At 47.6% G+C, this 12,410-nt stretch overlaps 3 protein-coding genes across 3 annotated transcripts; all 3 read right to left on the bottom strand.

The window, feature by feature from the left end:
• Positions 1 to 2,249: 2,249 nt before the first annotated feature.
• VTN00DRAFT_8682 (uncharacterized protein) lies at positions 2,250 to 2,678 on the bottom strand (the record flags this gene model as incomplete). Its single annotated transcript, XM_069435558.1, has 1 exon — positions 2,250 to 2,678. One exon carries the CDS (start codon positions 2,676 to 2,678, stop codon positions 2,250 to 2,252), a length of 429 nt encoding a protein of 142 aa, XP_069285492.1.
• Positions 2,679 to 4,327: 1,649 nt separating this feature from the next.
• VTN00DRAFT_8683 (uncharacterized protein) lies at positions 4,328 to 6,194 on the bottom strand (the record flags this gene model as incomplete). Its single annotated transcript, XM_069435559.1, has 3 exons — positions 4,328 to 4,387; positions 4,444 to 4,572; positions 6,042 to 6,194. 3 exons carry the CDS (start codon positions 6,192 to 6,194, stop codon positions 4,328 to 4,330), a joined length of 342 nt encoding a protein of 113 aa, XP_069285493.1.
• A 4,547-nt stretch (positions 6,195 to 10,741) lies between these two features.
• Positions 10,742 to 11,068, bottom strand: VTN00DRAFT_8684 (uncharacterized protein; the record flags this gene model as incomplete). The annotated part of the gene is made up of 2 exons (XM_069435560.1): positions 10,742 to 10,780; positions 10,835 to 11,068. 2 exons carry the CDS (start codon positions 11,066 to 11,068, stop codon positions 10,742 to 10,744), a joined length of 273 nt encoding a protein of 90 aa, XP_069285494.1.
• Positions 11,069 to 12,410: the final 1,342 nt, after the last annotated feature.

The following is a 12,410-nucleotide window of genomic DNA, read 5'->3' on the forward strand; positions in this document are numbered from 1 at the left end:
GGACGTTAAACTTGATTAATAATAATAATAATAATATACCTATAGGCGTCAAGGTTGAACCCGTGCGAGATGTTGCTCGTTGCACAACATAGTTGTGTGTGGATGCAGTGTGCCGTGGGTGGCTCGTATGCCAGGACACTGTTAGTCCATGGCGCTCTCAGAAATTTCCGAAATGTCTGCATCCTCAGGAAGTCTTCATGCCTGGCTTCTGATGTTCTCAGGTAATGCAAACAGCTCTTGTCACAAGACCGAGATGCCAGGTATATTTCATCCCGATCTTGGGATATGAGAAGGTGTCAGAGTGCGCGAACCTCATAATCCGAAGGTATGATGATGAAAGCTCTGATTATTCGAATCTCCCTAACTGACTATTTATTCCTATGGAATCAGGGGTTAAGACCTTCTGAATATTTCTTTATTTAATGATCCCGAGACCTTTCATGAAATATGAAAGGATATAATAAAGGAAAGTAGGCAGTTTCGGGTATAGACAGTATGATTCCTTTATTGCAGGGATTATGACCTTCTGCCGATCCGAATTGGCGTGTGCTGACTAGGCTGATAGGTCTCTTGGCATACCACTAGGTTATAGTGGTAATATTCGGCTGACAGAAGGCGACTGAAGGAGTCGGTTTTTGATTTGAACGGTCCACATATTCTAAGCGGACATTCATTTATATAAAGCCTAGAGCCCCCCTTTTTTGTAACTAACTAGCGCTTCAAAAACGATCATCTCAGCCAACTCCTGCATCTGGATCTCGGACAAGCTCGATCCCCTAGTCGCCGCCTTGACTTCGACAAGTCCTTGTGTCATCTTTCCCTTGTCTTTCATACCTTTGCTGTGGAAGTTCAGCTGCTGAATAGGCAGGCGATGAAATTTGAAGAGGACACCAGTCGTATTTGAGCTGCGGAATGAGCTCAGATACCGCCTCGACAAAGAGGATAGGACGGCGTTTTTCATTACTAGATAGCCAAAAAATTCCTCCGTGGAGGTAACTCCTGTGCCGTGGAGATGGGATATATAGGAAATCGAATTTGATGCTGATTTATCTGGAGGTAAGTATATATAAATGATGATACCCGCAGCTGGAAGTGTGCCACTCTTGCGAGGACGAGAAAGAGGATCCTGCGATGTCGGCTTACAAGTTGAAACGGAGTCTCTTCTGTCGTCGTGGGAGATGATTCGCTCTTGATATTTTCTGGCACGCTTAAAGGATCCATGACAGTTTCTCTGACTTTCATTGAGGCCATGAACTTCCAGATTAGTTCGTACCATAGCCAAGTAATTCTGGAACTCTTCCAAGGAATTAACCAGATTCTTTGCACATAGTTCGTGTAGCTGAATATTTGAGAAGCATCACTATTCAGAGAAGGATCCGAAGTCAATTGATGTTTTAGTTCTTTTCTCTCCCTTTCGTTCATACTTGCGGGTCTCTTTGATGGTGATGATTCCGGATCCATAACGCAGGCATGCAGCACGTACTTCCCCTTGGACGTATGTCCAATATATAGAAGAGACAATAATCGTGTCACAACTGCGTAGTACCGTGCCGTGTAGCGGGGACGACAGAGGATTCTGGTGATCGGATTAATTTGTGTGGGGGAAGCTGCCCTAGCTGATCCAGTGGGACAGGACCTGTCAACACGCTGATGACAGACAGAGGTAGCAGCTGCAAGAGAAGGACACTGTCAAATTATCTGAAATCCCCACAGAATGCCAATTAAGCAATGAGAAAGATCTATATACTGTCAATATGACTGAGCAGTCGAGTGTGGTGGAGACAGTAACCAGTACAGGTGCAATAGTATGGGATCTGGGGTAGAGCAAACCCTGCACAGAGCTGCTGTGAAAAGGGTATAGCACTGTCAAGGCCGGCACCTGATAAACAATTGTCTGAGGCTGCCTCAGGTGGAGGAACTGATGTTCTGCCAGCAGAATAACTGACTGCACAGATAGCCCGCCAAGCTGCCCAGTATGCAACGCGATCAGCTGCGAAACAGGGACTCAGTCAAATCAGCCAGGAATAAGAAAGCAGACAGAGCATAAGGTGAAGAGAAGATGAAGCAAAGAGAAGGACTGAGTGGGGGAGCAGTCAGGGATGCAGTAGGCAGGTGGTTGTAGGGAGACAATGGAATAGTTAGCGCTGCTAGCAAGGAAGAAAAATCTTGACCCTTTCATGCGGCATTGTTTGCCAGACATGTCAGTGCCACAAGTACTGTAGCAAGATGCTTCATGTGCCAGTCCGAGTTCACATCAATACCCAACACCCATATATGCGCATCGTGAGGAATCTGTCATGCCTGGCATCTCCGTTCGTCAGATTTCGGATGTATTTGGTGGAACCCGAAAGACGGGGAACTGTGCCTGAGAAAACTGGCCCAAAAGCCTGAGAGAAACTCTCCACCGTGCGCGCGGAGATATCATTCTCCTTGGCCACAACATAATACCGAATGGGGAGGAGAAGGCTGCACGGGCTGTTGCCCAGAGCTTCTTGACGGACCTCCCTCTCCAAGTTTGCCCAGTTAATCCCTGAGCTTTCGAAGGGTATTTTTCCTGTTCGGTCTCTTCTTCGCTTGGTTCCCCCAAGGTTTAGACCCGGCACCCTTGACCAGAGAATGGCTTTCTGCTGTTGTCGGACACTCAATTCGGAAACGACCTTGTTAGTCGACGTTCGCATTGGATTCGGGTGTGAACGCATCCTTAAGGCTTCTGTTAACTGGGCCGTCATCAAAAACAATTCAAATTATATATTGAGACCGATATCCGAAGGGGTGTGGCAATGCTGAACAGAGCCTTGCGTCTCGACAACACATGCCAGCAGTTGATCTTAGTGACACTAAACGGTTCCCAGATTGTTTGAGCAGCAATACGCTCGTCGATAATCTTTTATAGGAGCTCAGAGATGCGTGTCGCCAACAGTATCTTCGCGGGTGCAGGTATCATAACCTGGGATGGTGTTGTTGTTGTTGAAACGGCTGCCCCCTTGCTTTCTATTCCTTCATCTTCAGGGGTCTGCCTTCATAGCAAACCCCGGGAAGTGTAGGAGGTAATATATAGTGGAGTTGTCATAAATAGATGGACGACATTGCTGAAACCTTCAATCCATTGCGTCTCCGACGTATTCAAGAGTATGGAAATCGGAAAATCCCCGAAGAAAATGACTGGAGATACGTTGGAGCGAGGTCGGGCGTCGGTAAAATGCTGCTCCAGAACATGCCTTCTGCGCTGGAGCGGAGTGTCTTAGCTGGGAGAATTGCCACAGCACCCCCAAAAGTAGGTACTGCTTCTGATAGATCTTCAAGCCAGACCAGGCCGTATCTCGAGAAAGCTGCTTGATCGTCTTGCTTTGCTGGTTTTGACATGATAACCCCAAAGACACCGAAGCATGTATGTCAAGAAAGAATCGAAACCGGTAGTCGATAAAAACATGTACGAGCCAGGGGCATGACGTATGACATTGACAGTGCCGCTCCAAGCCAGCCTGGGCTTCGAACTTGTCTTTGGCAACTTTTGTCATGTACATACGAAAAAGGACACTCGATGTGCCGTCCATTCAGTCTTCACTATGCTCAACGTCGGCCATCTGAGGAAGGAAACAAGGGCTATCTGGACAATAGCCTCTTCCATATTCCGGTGTTTTGGCTGGTATTGGCTCATGTTTCTCTCCCTAACGGGTCCTTGGGAGTCACAAGTTGAAATTTACCTTGTTTCCTTCCAGCTCGCTATCCCCTTGAGGTGCTGAACATAAATGGTCGTGCGCCAGAGGATGCCTCCGGTAACGAAGATGGAGTTAGGTATGGAAATAGAGGCACTCAGGCCCCAGCTGACCCGGAAACTGAAGTAAGATTCCATGTCAGAGTTTCCTCACCATCAGACAGCACAATGGGAAGAACCTTGTGTGTTGGTGATGGGAATCACGAAGCTTCACCCGCACTAGGCTAATGTCAGTGGGGACATAGGTACTTTTTGAGCAGAAAAAGGTATCATGCTGCTCATATATCCTCCCACCGCTCGCTGGTAAGGAGTCTTCAGCGTCTGAGAAAGGCTGCTCCTTCCAACAGATCATGAAGCACAACCCAGTGTATGGCATGTAATTTGGATGGGAATGAAGCATAATTTGAAGCCTCATTCCCGGGGTGGTGCGATATCGGCGATATCGACAATCGTTAAGTGGAGTTCGTACTTGACCATCCAATGGGCATAAATTCCATCATGATTATCTGAGTGGAAAAACTTCATGAGGAATATCCCGAGATCTCATCCATGGAATCGTTTCCGTCTAGGGGAGTTGTGTCTGAGTCTGTCCTGATGCTTTTCTGGAACATTTTAAATTGGAAAGCGGCAGTATGAAATCGTCCAGATCGCAGACACAGTCTCAGGTGGCACCTAGGGACAACATTAGCACATACTTTTCATAATAACAGGAATTGAAGGTCACTAACATCACTATCTTTGTACGAAGCACAGGAGAATGGGATGGTGTGTGCTGCTTCCGCATCAGCAGGTCTCTGCTTCTCCAAACTGACGGGAAGCTCCTGAACAGAGGGCCTGATGACCTTGACAAGCGAGTTCTTTTCTCAGGTTACGGAAATATACCCCTGGATGAATAGTGGGCCCCTCGTCCAAGCCAAGCAACTTTTCCTGACTCGGTGGTATATCCTTTCCTAACAGAATCTTGATGGGATTCAAGACAGGTTCGGACTGCACGCTGTGCCTTGGGCGTAGAAAACCTCAGAGAAAAGTGCTGTTTAGGCCATTAGGCTTGCCAAAAACAATTGTCACCATGTATATATAACCGGGAGACGCAGAAGATACCTTCGTTGAGCCTCATGAGGAAGTTGATTCTTTCTTCAGAAACCATTGTGGGTGCAGTGGTCGGCATTTTGTGGGTGAGAAGAAGCAGCACCCGCAGATTGATCAGGGCAGTATATTGGTGAATAGTCTCCGTTATCTCTTCTATCTTGTCCAATGTGATGTCCTGGAAAACCTAGTTTCAGGCGAGTTCTTCCGCCAAGCGGCGTATACGTATGTCTCGCTTTCATGCTTTGCTTTTTTTCCCATGCCGAACGGCGAGTACATTTTGATCCGATGGTCAGAAGAACGTCTCTTATATCGACTGTGGGTGTGATACACTTTAAATAAATAATTCTGTCTTGCATCCAATCTGTTTTGCGAATGGACAATAACATCAGACTTATATTGCTGTGGAGAAGCATATCTCTCCCAGTTTGCATATGAAGAGCCGACAGCTATGCACACGTTTTTACATGGATTGCCGCAAGTCGGAATTTCTCATTGGGAGACATCTTGTCAGCACTTTGGATTATTTCCATATATGTATGGCTGATAAACACAGGTGCCGATACTGTTTTGTAGGTTTTCGTGGCAGTGGCCTTGTTTATGTCGAGGACGCAGCGCCGACAGATCACTAATCGGGATAAGCTTGGAGCATTAGATCTCCGAATTGGTCTATACAGTTCATATAGAGATCAGGCCACCTCGGCAAGGAGTAGCATACGAAAATGCCATCTCAGCACTTCGTTGCTGATGCGATCGTTGCTGGTTATTCCTCTTCATCGATGATTATAAGAAAACGGATCCTTTCTTCTGAGACCATTGTGGGCGAGGGTGATGTACTGTATCACAATGGAGAGAAGTTGGCAATCGTGCCCGTTTGAGATAATATCGGCAGTGTGGAATATTCCATAATTGCAATCAGCTCATGGTTCAAGAGAATGAAGCCATAATGCACGTTGTCATTACGCATTTAGCGCTATCCGCTTCATAAAAGTGCCCCGGCTGTCAAATGATCGGGCACGGACTTAGGAGCTTTGTTTCACTTCCTCCATTATCAGTGCTTTCCAAGGGTGGCCTTTGGGCCGATATATTTGGCCCCTCAAAAGACGCATTTTTTTCACTGACTCACTCCCCTCTACCGGATATCGCGGTTTGATATGTGCCGGTGAAGAGGTCTTCCGGCGTAGTGCCAGTCGGCCATCTGATGGACTTGTAATGCTTAAGCGCCGTCTCAAATGCATACCATTCCCAGTCGCGCCTTCCGCCGCCCCATTCCTGCATTTTCATGCTTTTTGAGTTCTTTCTGGTATTCGATTTCGGGCTGGACAGCGCCGAGTTGCGGTATATCACGCGAGATCGAGTGCAAACCCATCGATATAGAAGGAGGATTTGCCATTTTGGATGAGGTCGAAGACAAGGGCAGCCAGGAAATGATGCATGCGGTGTTGTTCATTGAACATCACATCCATGGAGCCGTTCAGATTAAGACGGGCAAGTCAAGAGAGAGCAGATAAATGACCAATGCCATGCTTAAGACCGCCCATGATGATGAGCTGCAGTTGCTGCCGGTCATCCACCAAGGAGCCGCAGGTAGAGAACCGGTACGGCTGACTTTGACGGGGAGTCAGCAGTTAAATCAAGCGCTTCAACTTCTTGAGTGATCATCTCCATAGTAGATATTAGTAAGGTCTATAACATATTGATACTATTGTATAATCCTCTATGACTTACCACTTTTATTAGATCGCCTTAGAATTTTCTGTTTTCGTTCAATTGGTGTGATATTCTTGGCCCCCGGTATGGCAGTACTTGGGCCAATGGGCTGGATATGAAGGTAAGGCTAGTGGCATCGAGAACAGGTTCGTTGCATATGGATGGCTGGGCTCTCAATGCGTTGTCAGCTGCCAGGTGATGGGAGAAACAAGGTAGGACACAGCCCGGCACACGCCAGATCTCCTGTACCGTAGCTTTTCAGAACGAGGCCGTCGCGACAAGGCGGTGGTCGAGTTATTAAGCTTCAGCATATTTGACCCTGTGAATCCGCCCTCTTGGATGCCCCATGGCAGAATCTCCGAGCTTTCTTTGTAGCTTTGGCGTCTTCCGGACTTTCGCACTCTGCGCTGATACTTTCACATTGGAGTTCGCAGTCTGACGTTCGGCCTACTTAGTTGCAGGGAGCTTGTTATAAGACGCAGACTGCGCTGCACATATCGATGTCGTCCCGTATATTGCCATTTCCCTCGACCGGCCCAGATGGCTTGGGCGGAATTTCGGGCCAATTTCCAAAATATAGAATATATAAAAATTGTAGCTGTCACTGCACGTCTCTCAACAATGTGCCCCCATCTGACAGGTGCTCGTTGCCTAGGTTCATCCTTGCTGCTTCATCCGTATTCCTCTCTCGTCCGGGAGCAATGAGGTGAAGGAAGTCAGAGAACCTCTATAACAGGAGTCGGCAGCGACTCCATCTAAGTCTGCAACTTGTCAAAAGCAAACAACATAATATGGGCTTAGGCCTTGCAGCAGCCCAGCCTGTCATTATTATATGGGACCAGTAGCAGACAGATTTCTTTCAATGGGCGAGACGTCGCCTGTTCCTGTCGCTTCATCGAAGATCGTGATCAAACGTGACCGGGTTCTCCTTAGAGCGATGTTGTACCTTGAACTGTCCGCTGTACAGGAGTCGGGTATTATATAGGCGGGCAAGGACTCGACGAGCTTGTTGAAGAAGCACAACGGACGAATTGGTGGAATTTGTTGCTGTGCTGACAAGCCGCGTCGCATGGTTCCATTTCGGATATGATCATCAATTCCATATTTTCCGTCTTCGTCTTATTCGAAGTCGCCAATATATATACCAACACCTTTCCCGGGGCCAGACAACTCTCTCTCTCTCTTCTCTGAGCAGAAGAAACTGTTCTTTCTCGATCTCGGATCCTGATTGGAGTTTGTTGAGGTTGCGAGTACTTTCTGAGACAAGCCGAGCCCAGCCCTAGCCGCGAGGGGGGTTTTTTGATCAGCATTTGTCTGCTGGCACGGGAAAGTCCGGTTTCTCTTAGTCTTCTATGCCCTTGATTCCTCCGTAAGAGTGGTGTCCTATAAGGCAGAGAAAAAATCCCACCGCACCCTCTGTCCGTCATCACTACCTAGTATTGACGGCAGTTTTGACCAGACAATGTTGCGTTGCTGTATATAAACTGGGCCGAGATGGATGGACTCTTCGATCCACTTTTCCATCTGGCCCGTCCTAGCGGCTTAAAAGGAACAGTAGGTCCAAAAGGAGTTTGGCCATTTTTGAGGGCCCCCGCGGATATGACACTCTTCTGAGTTGCTGGCTTTATCAGAAATATAGTCGCTATTGTCAAACGTTCTTGGAGTGCTAAACCAGGCGTTCCGACACAGCGGTCCCAGATCGGGGTAATTGGAATTCAACTTGGGTAAGGGATAATATGATATTGACCAGCAGAACGAACGATAGACAAGTATCACGATGCTGAACATGGATCCTTTGTGTCCATCATCCGAAACCGGGATGGTGCACCGGATTTTGTAGAATTCGGAAGCTTGTTCATATGCCGTATCAATTTGTCGTTTGCCATTTCGATTCCGTGATTGTGATCAACACGAATTCGGTTCGAATATAGGACGTTAGGCAAAGGGGATCCGAAGTCTGCAACAGCTTGAGTGGGGACCTTCACCTTCTGACTCTCTGATCTTGCAATTGTGTAACGCCTCTTCAAGCTGGTCACAAATGTCCGGGTCCTTGATCTTGGGAAACAGGTTGTTTACCTTGCTCTCAAGAACATCAGACCACTACATTGTGATAGATTATCAGGCAGCGGATCAGACTAGTCGGCAGAGTCGCCGGGCTCAGAACCTGTTGAACTAAAAAAAGGCAACGCTACCACTCTGTTCTTGCAGGATTCCGACCTTATACTCCAAGAGGTTTACAGTATTCGTCGAACGGGAGGGTCTGACCGGTAGAAATACAATTTAATTGGCATTTCGCCGTCTGTATCCTCCGCCTCTCGGAGGTGTCGACGGCGCTTCCGAGGTGAATCGCGTGCTGCAGTCTTCGCTTTCTTGCTCATCATTCGAGGCTGAAATTGTCGACGGAGAATTTAAAGTTCTCTGGTAACTGTCATTTTATAAAAATTCTTGCCTAAAATATATCAGCGACAGACACAGGAACAGACCTTCCTGAAAAATGAAGGGCTTCTAAGTACATGGACAAAGGAGGAGTCACTCACCTGCACTCGACACCGTTGCCTTGGCTTCGACGGTCACTTGTACCGTACTATATATTATACTCTTCGGCTAGTCCAATGGTCTCTCCCATTGCCAGCATCTTGCCTCTGCTAAGTTCCCTTCAGACCCTTTGATCTGAAGACGCTGCCGCAATCCTCACAGACCCAGAGTTCGCTGGAGTAATATCTCCATATGGTGTTTATTCGTGCCAGGAATTCGGTAAAAGGTCAACGTGGGGCAGGTCAGCCAGTGATAACCCTTATATATTAAGGCCCCAAAAGTTGCAGTATGGGCATTTATTCCCGACAAAGTATCTGCTAGACAGACCGGCCCAGGGGATGGGTAGGGCGTGCGTGATCATGTATACGGCATCTCGACCAGCACCGCCACAAAGCACCTGTTCTTTGAGAGATGACAGACTTGGTCATGCAAACCAGTTGGCTCGTAGTCGAGTGCACTCTGTCTGAACGTGAAGTTCAGTACGCTTCCCTGACCTTTTTTTTTTAAAAAAAAGGAAGTCCAAGATTTTATGGTGCCAACGTAACGAGTTTCAGAAACAGTAGACAGAAGTGTTGTCACGTAGTCGATATAATAGATGGAAATACATAAAAACAAGCCCGGCCGAACACCCCACCTATATATATATATGTTAGCATGAGGACATCAGCTGCAGCCCTAGGATAATGACTTACCACTACCAAAAGCCAACAACTCTCCCGTCACCCATGTCCTTTTTGCTAGCCTCAGCATTTTGCAGGAATTCTTAATGAGGCAGACAACTCACCCCTTGATTTGATTTCAGTTTTTGCCCAAGTAATTGGGCTCCAGCACAGCGGCTCAAACAACCCAACGACAAAGCGCCGATGATACTAGTAAAATGCACCCATCTGGTCCAAGAACCTGACCAACATCCGTTCTCAAAGCCTGCTCTCCGCAGAAGTAGAGGGATATGTAGGGTACTCCTGGATCAAATGAGGTACGGGCGTGGATGGTGGCTCAGAGAGTTAAGAGACCTCCTCGTCGAATTGCAACCTTTTATTTTTTTTTCGCAGCAGACAGGGAAAGGTTCTTCAAGGACGTTCAGGTTCTCACACGGACTTTTGGTGTGAAAGTCTTCGATAATACGTAATGGTGGCAGGGAGGACTACAGAAGAGCCTTCTTCTGGGTGTTGTTGATTCGTCGCACTGGCATATTTGATTCACTTTGGTCCTGGATAGCGGTGACAGCGCCATATTCGAGCTTCAGGATGGGCAATGCAAGTCTTCTGGTCTAAACACCGAGGCTCAAGCCCTGGTATCCTCATATCTTCCGAAGCGAAAACACTCCAATCTCTCAGGTCAAGGCTTCGAAGAATTGCTTCACAAAGCCTATCCCATACGGGATAGATTGCATCCGATTCCAGTACCGAAGAGTAGTGCATGCGTTTTCAGCTCAAGTCATGCCTGCAATGTTGGTGTTTGCACTTCCAATTTCTGCGCTGATTGCCTCAAAACGGAATTCCAGGCAAATTCGTTGGGTTGACGATATCCTTCGGTCCAGAAATAACCCCCATATCTCCAAGGTAGGAATTGTAGACATGGTTGATGTCAGTGTAGGTAGGACCCAGCTTTATCCTCAGCCTGTCATCGATGTCTTGCTGGTTTAACAAAGGCTTTCTCCACTCGGCCGTGTAAGGGGCACTTGGAGTCTTACCTCTACCAGAACCCCACAACCCGCCCATCCCCATTAGTGTCCTTTTTGCTAGCGTTAGCATTTTGCACGAATTCTGAATGAGGCAGGCAACTCACCTTGTCCTTGATCTCTATTATGACCCAAGTGACTGGGCCCACACACAGAGAGTCAAACGACCTGACAAGGTCACTTGCCTCCAGTTCTCTACTGTCGTGGAGAACGGAGAATCCGCCCAATGTCATGCCATTCGCGATCATGGCCTCCAGGAACGCCGAGAGTACTGTCGCTGAGGACCGAATGGTCCTCAGTGACCTCTCAGTGCCTGTCTCTATGGTCAGGCGGATCTCCATGGTAGTTGACTGTAAAGATCAGCATCACCACAGCTGAGAGCAGACAGAAGGACTGTGGAATTGGTCACATACTTTTTTTATGTGTCTAGCGGGAGCAGTATATTGGTGGTTTTTTTTTAGTGGTCTAGGAGCATTGGTTAGTGCGTCTGTGGCCGAGAGTAGAGGGCAAGATAAGAGGATCAGAGTACTTACAAGTCTGCTCGCATATTGATAGGCGTGGTTGCAGAGAAGAAGAAGGAAGGACGGGGGCAATTGTCATCTATATATGCCATCAACCTCTAGTGAATCCACTGCAGAATGATGAGCTGAGGATAGTTATACTTCGAGGCCCAGGCGCCGGCAGTCGCTTCCAAAAGTTGCATAAGGGATACTTGGGCCGCCGCAAAAGAGAAGATAAAGAACAATTGCGGGTTTGTCCAAGCATGATGCCTCCAGGTAGTCATACATCACGCGGCAGGGTTCAGAGGGACCTTTGTTCCGAGTTTGGTGTGTTTGACAAAATGCGGAACTTGCTTCTGTATGATCAGCTTCCAATTTGTCTTTAATTCTTTTGCATTTAGATGGGTAAGTAGGTACGTAAAGAAGAAGGAACTCTGTACTCACCTCCAAGAATCTCGTCCATCGTCACGATAGAGGTGGACATTTCGCCATAAAGAACCAGTGCCTTGTCCTCTCCTTCGGGTGGGAGGGGTATATACCCAATTAATCGGACATCATAGACTGACCTCGCGTATAGCAGCAGAAGCAGAAGGAAGAAGAAAAAAGCAATGAAGGATCATTGAAAAGATGAAGCCAAGAGCTTTACCTCGCAGTGTACAGGATACACTCGAAGGTGGCCGGACCTTCTGTGATATTATTCGCATCCGCAGCCAGCGGGGACCGCATTGTACCGGACCCCTATCCACGTTGAGGCTCGATTCAAGCGCTCAAAACGTTTTGATCGGCTGCATCTGGTTGCAGGGGCCTCATGTTCGGGGATAAGTTATATATAGGACCCTATGGGTTACGGTTCTTCTCCACTATCTTTCCTCCGAGATAGTCGGAGAAGTGGCGTTCTCCAAGGATAGATCTTCAAAAAGACTCTCTCCGTCCTGGACTTAGAGTCTGAGGCCCCGATGAGCCTACCTAGTCCGCACACTGAGTTAGGTAATGAATACCGCTAGGTCCTGAATCCGAGACCCTCCAATAAAGGGGCAGCGGCATGCACAGGAAGGAGAAGACGAAATTGCCGGCAGGTGACGCTTCCATTCCACAACCCGTGAAGAACGATCCGGTCCGTATATCGAATGATATTCGAACGTACTTTTCTCAATCCCCAGGATGTGGAAGGTTTCTGTTTCAG

This window comes from Thermoascus crustaceus (assembly GCF_041956765.1).
Source record: "Thermoascus crustaceus strain CBS 181.67 unplaced genomic scaffold VTN00scaffold_6, whole genome shotgun sequence".
Classification (NCBI taxonomy): domain Eukaryota; kingdom Fungi; phylum Ascomycota; class Eurotiomycetes; order Eurotiales; family Thermoascaceae; genus Thermoascus; species Thermoascus crustaceus.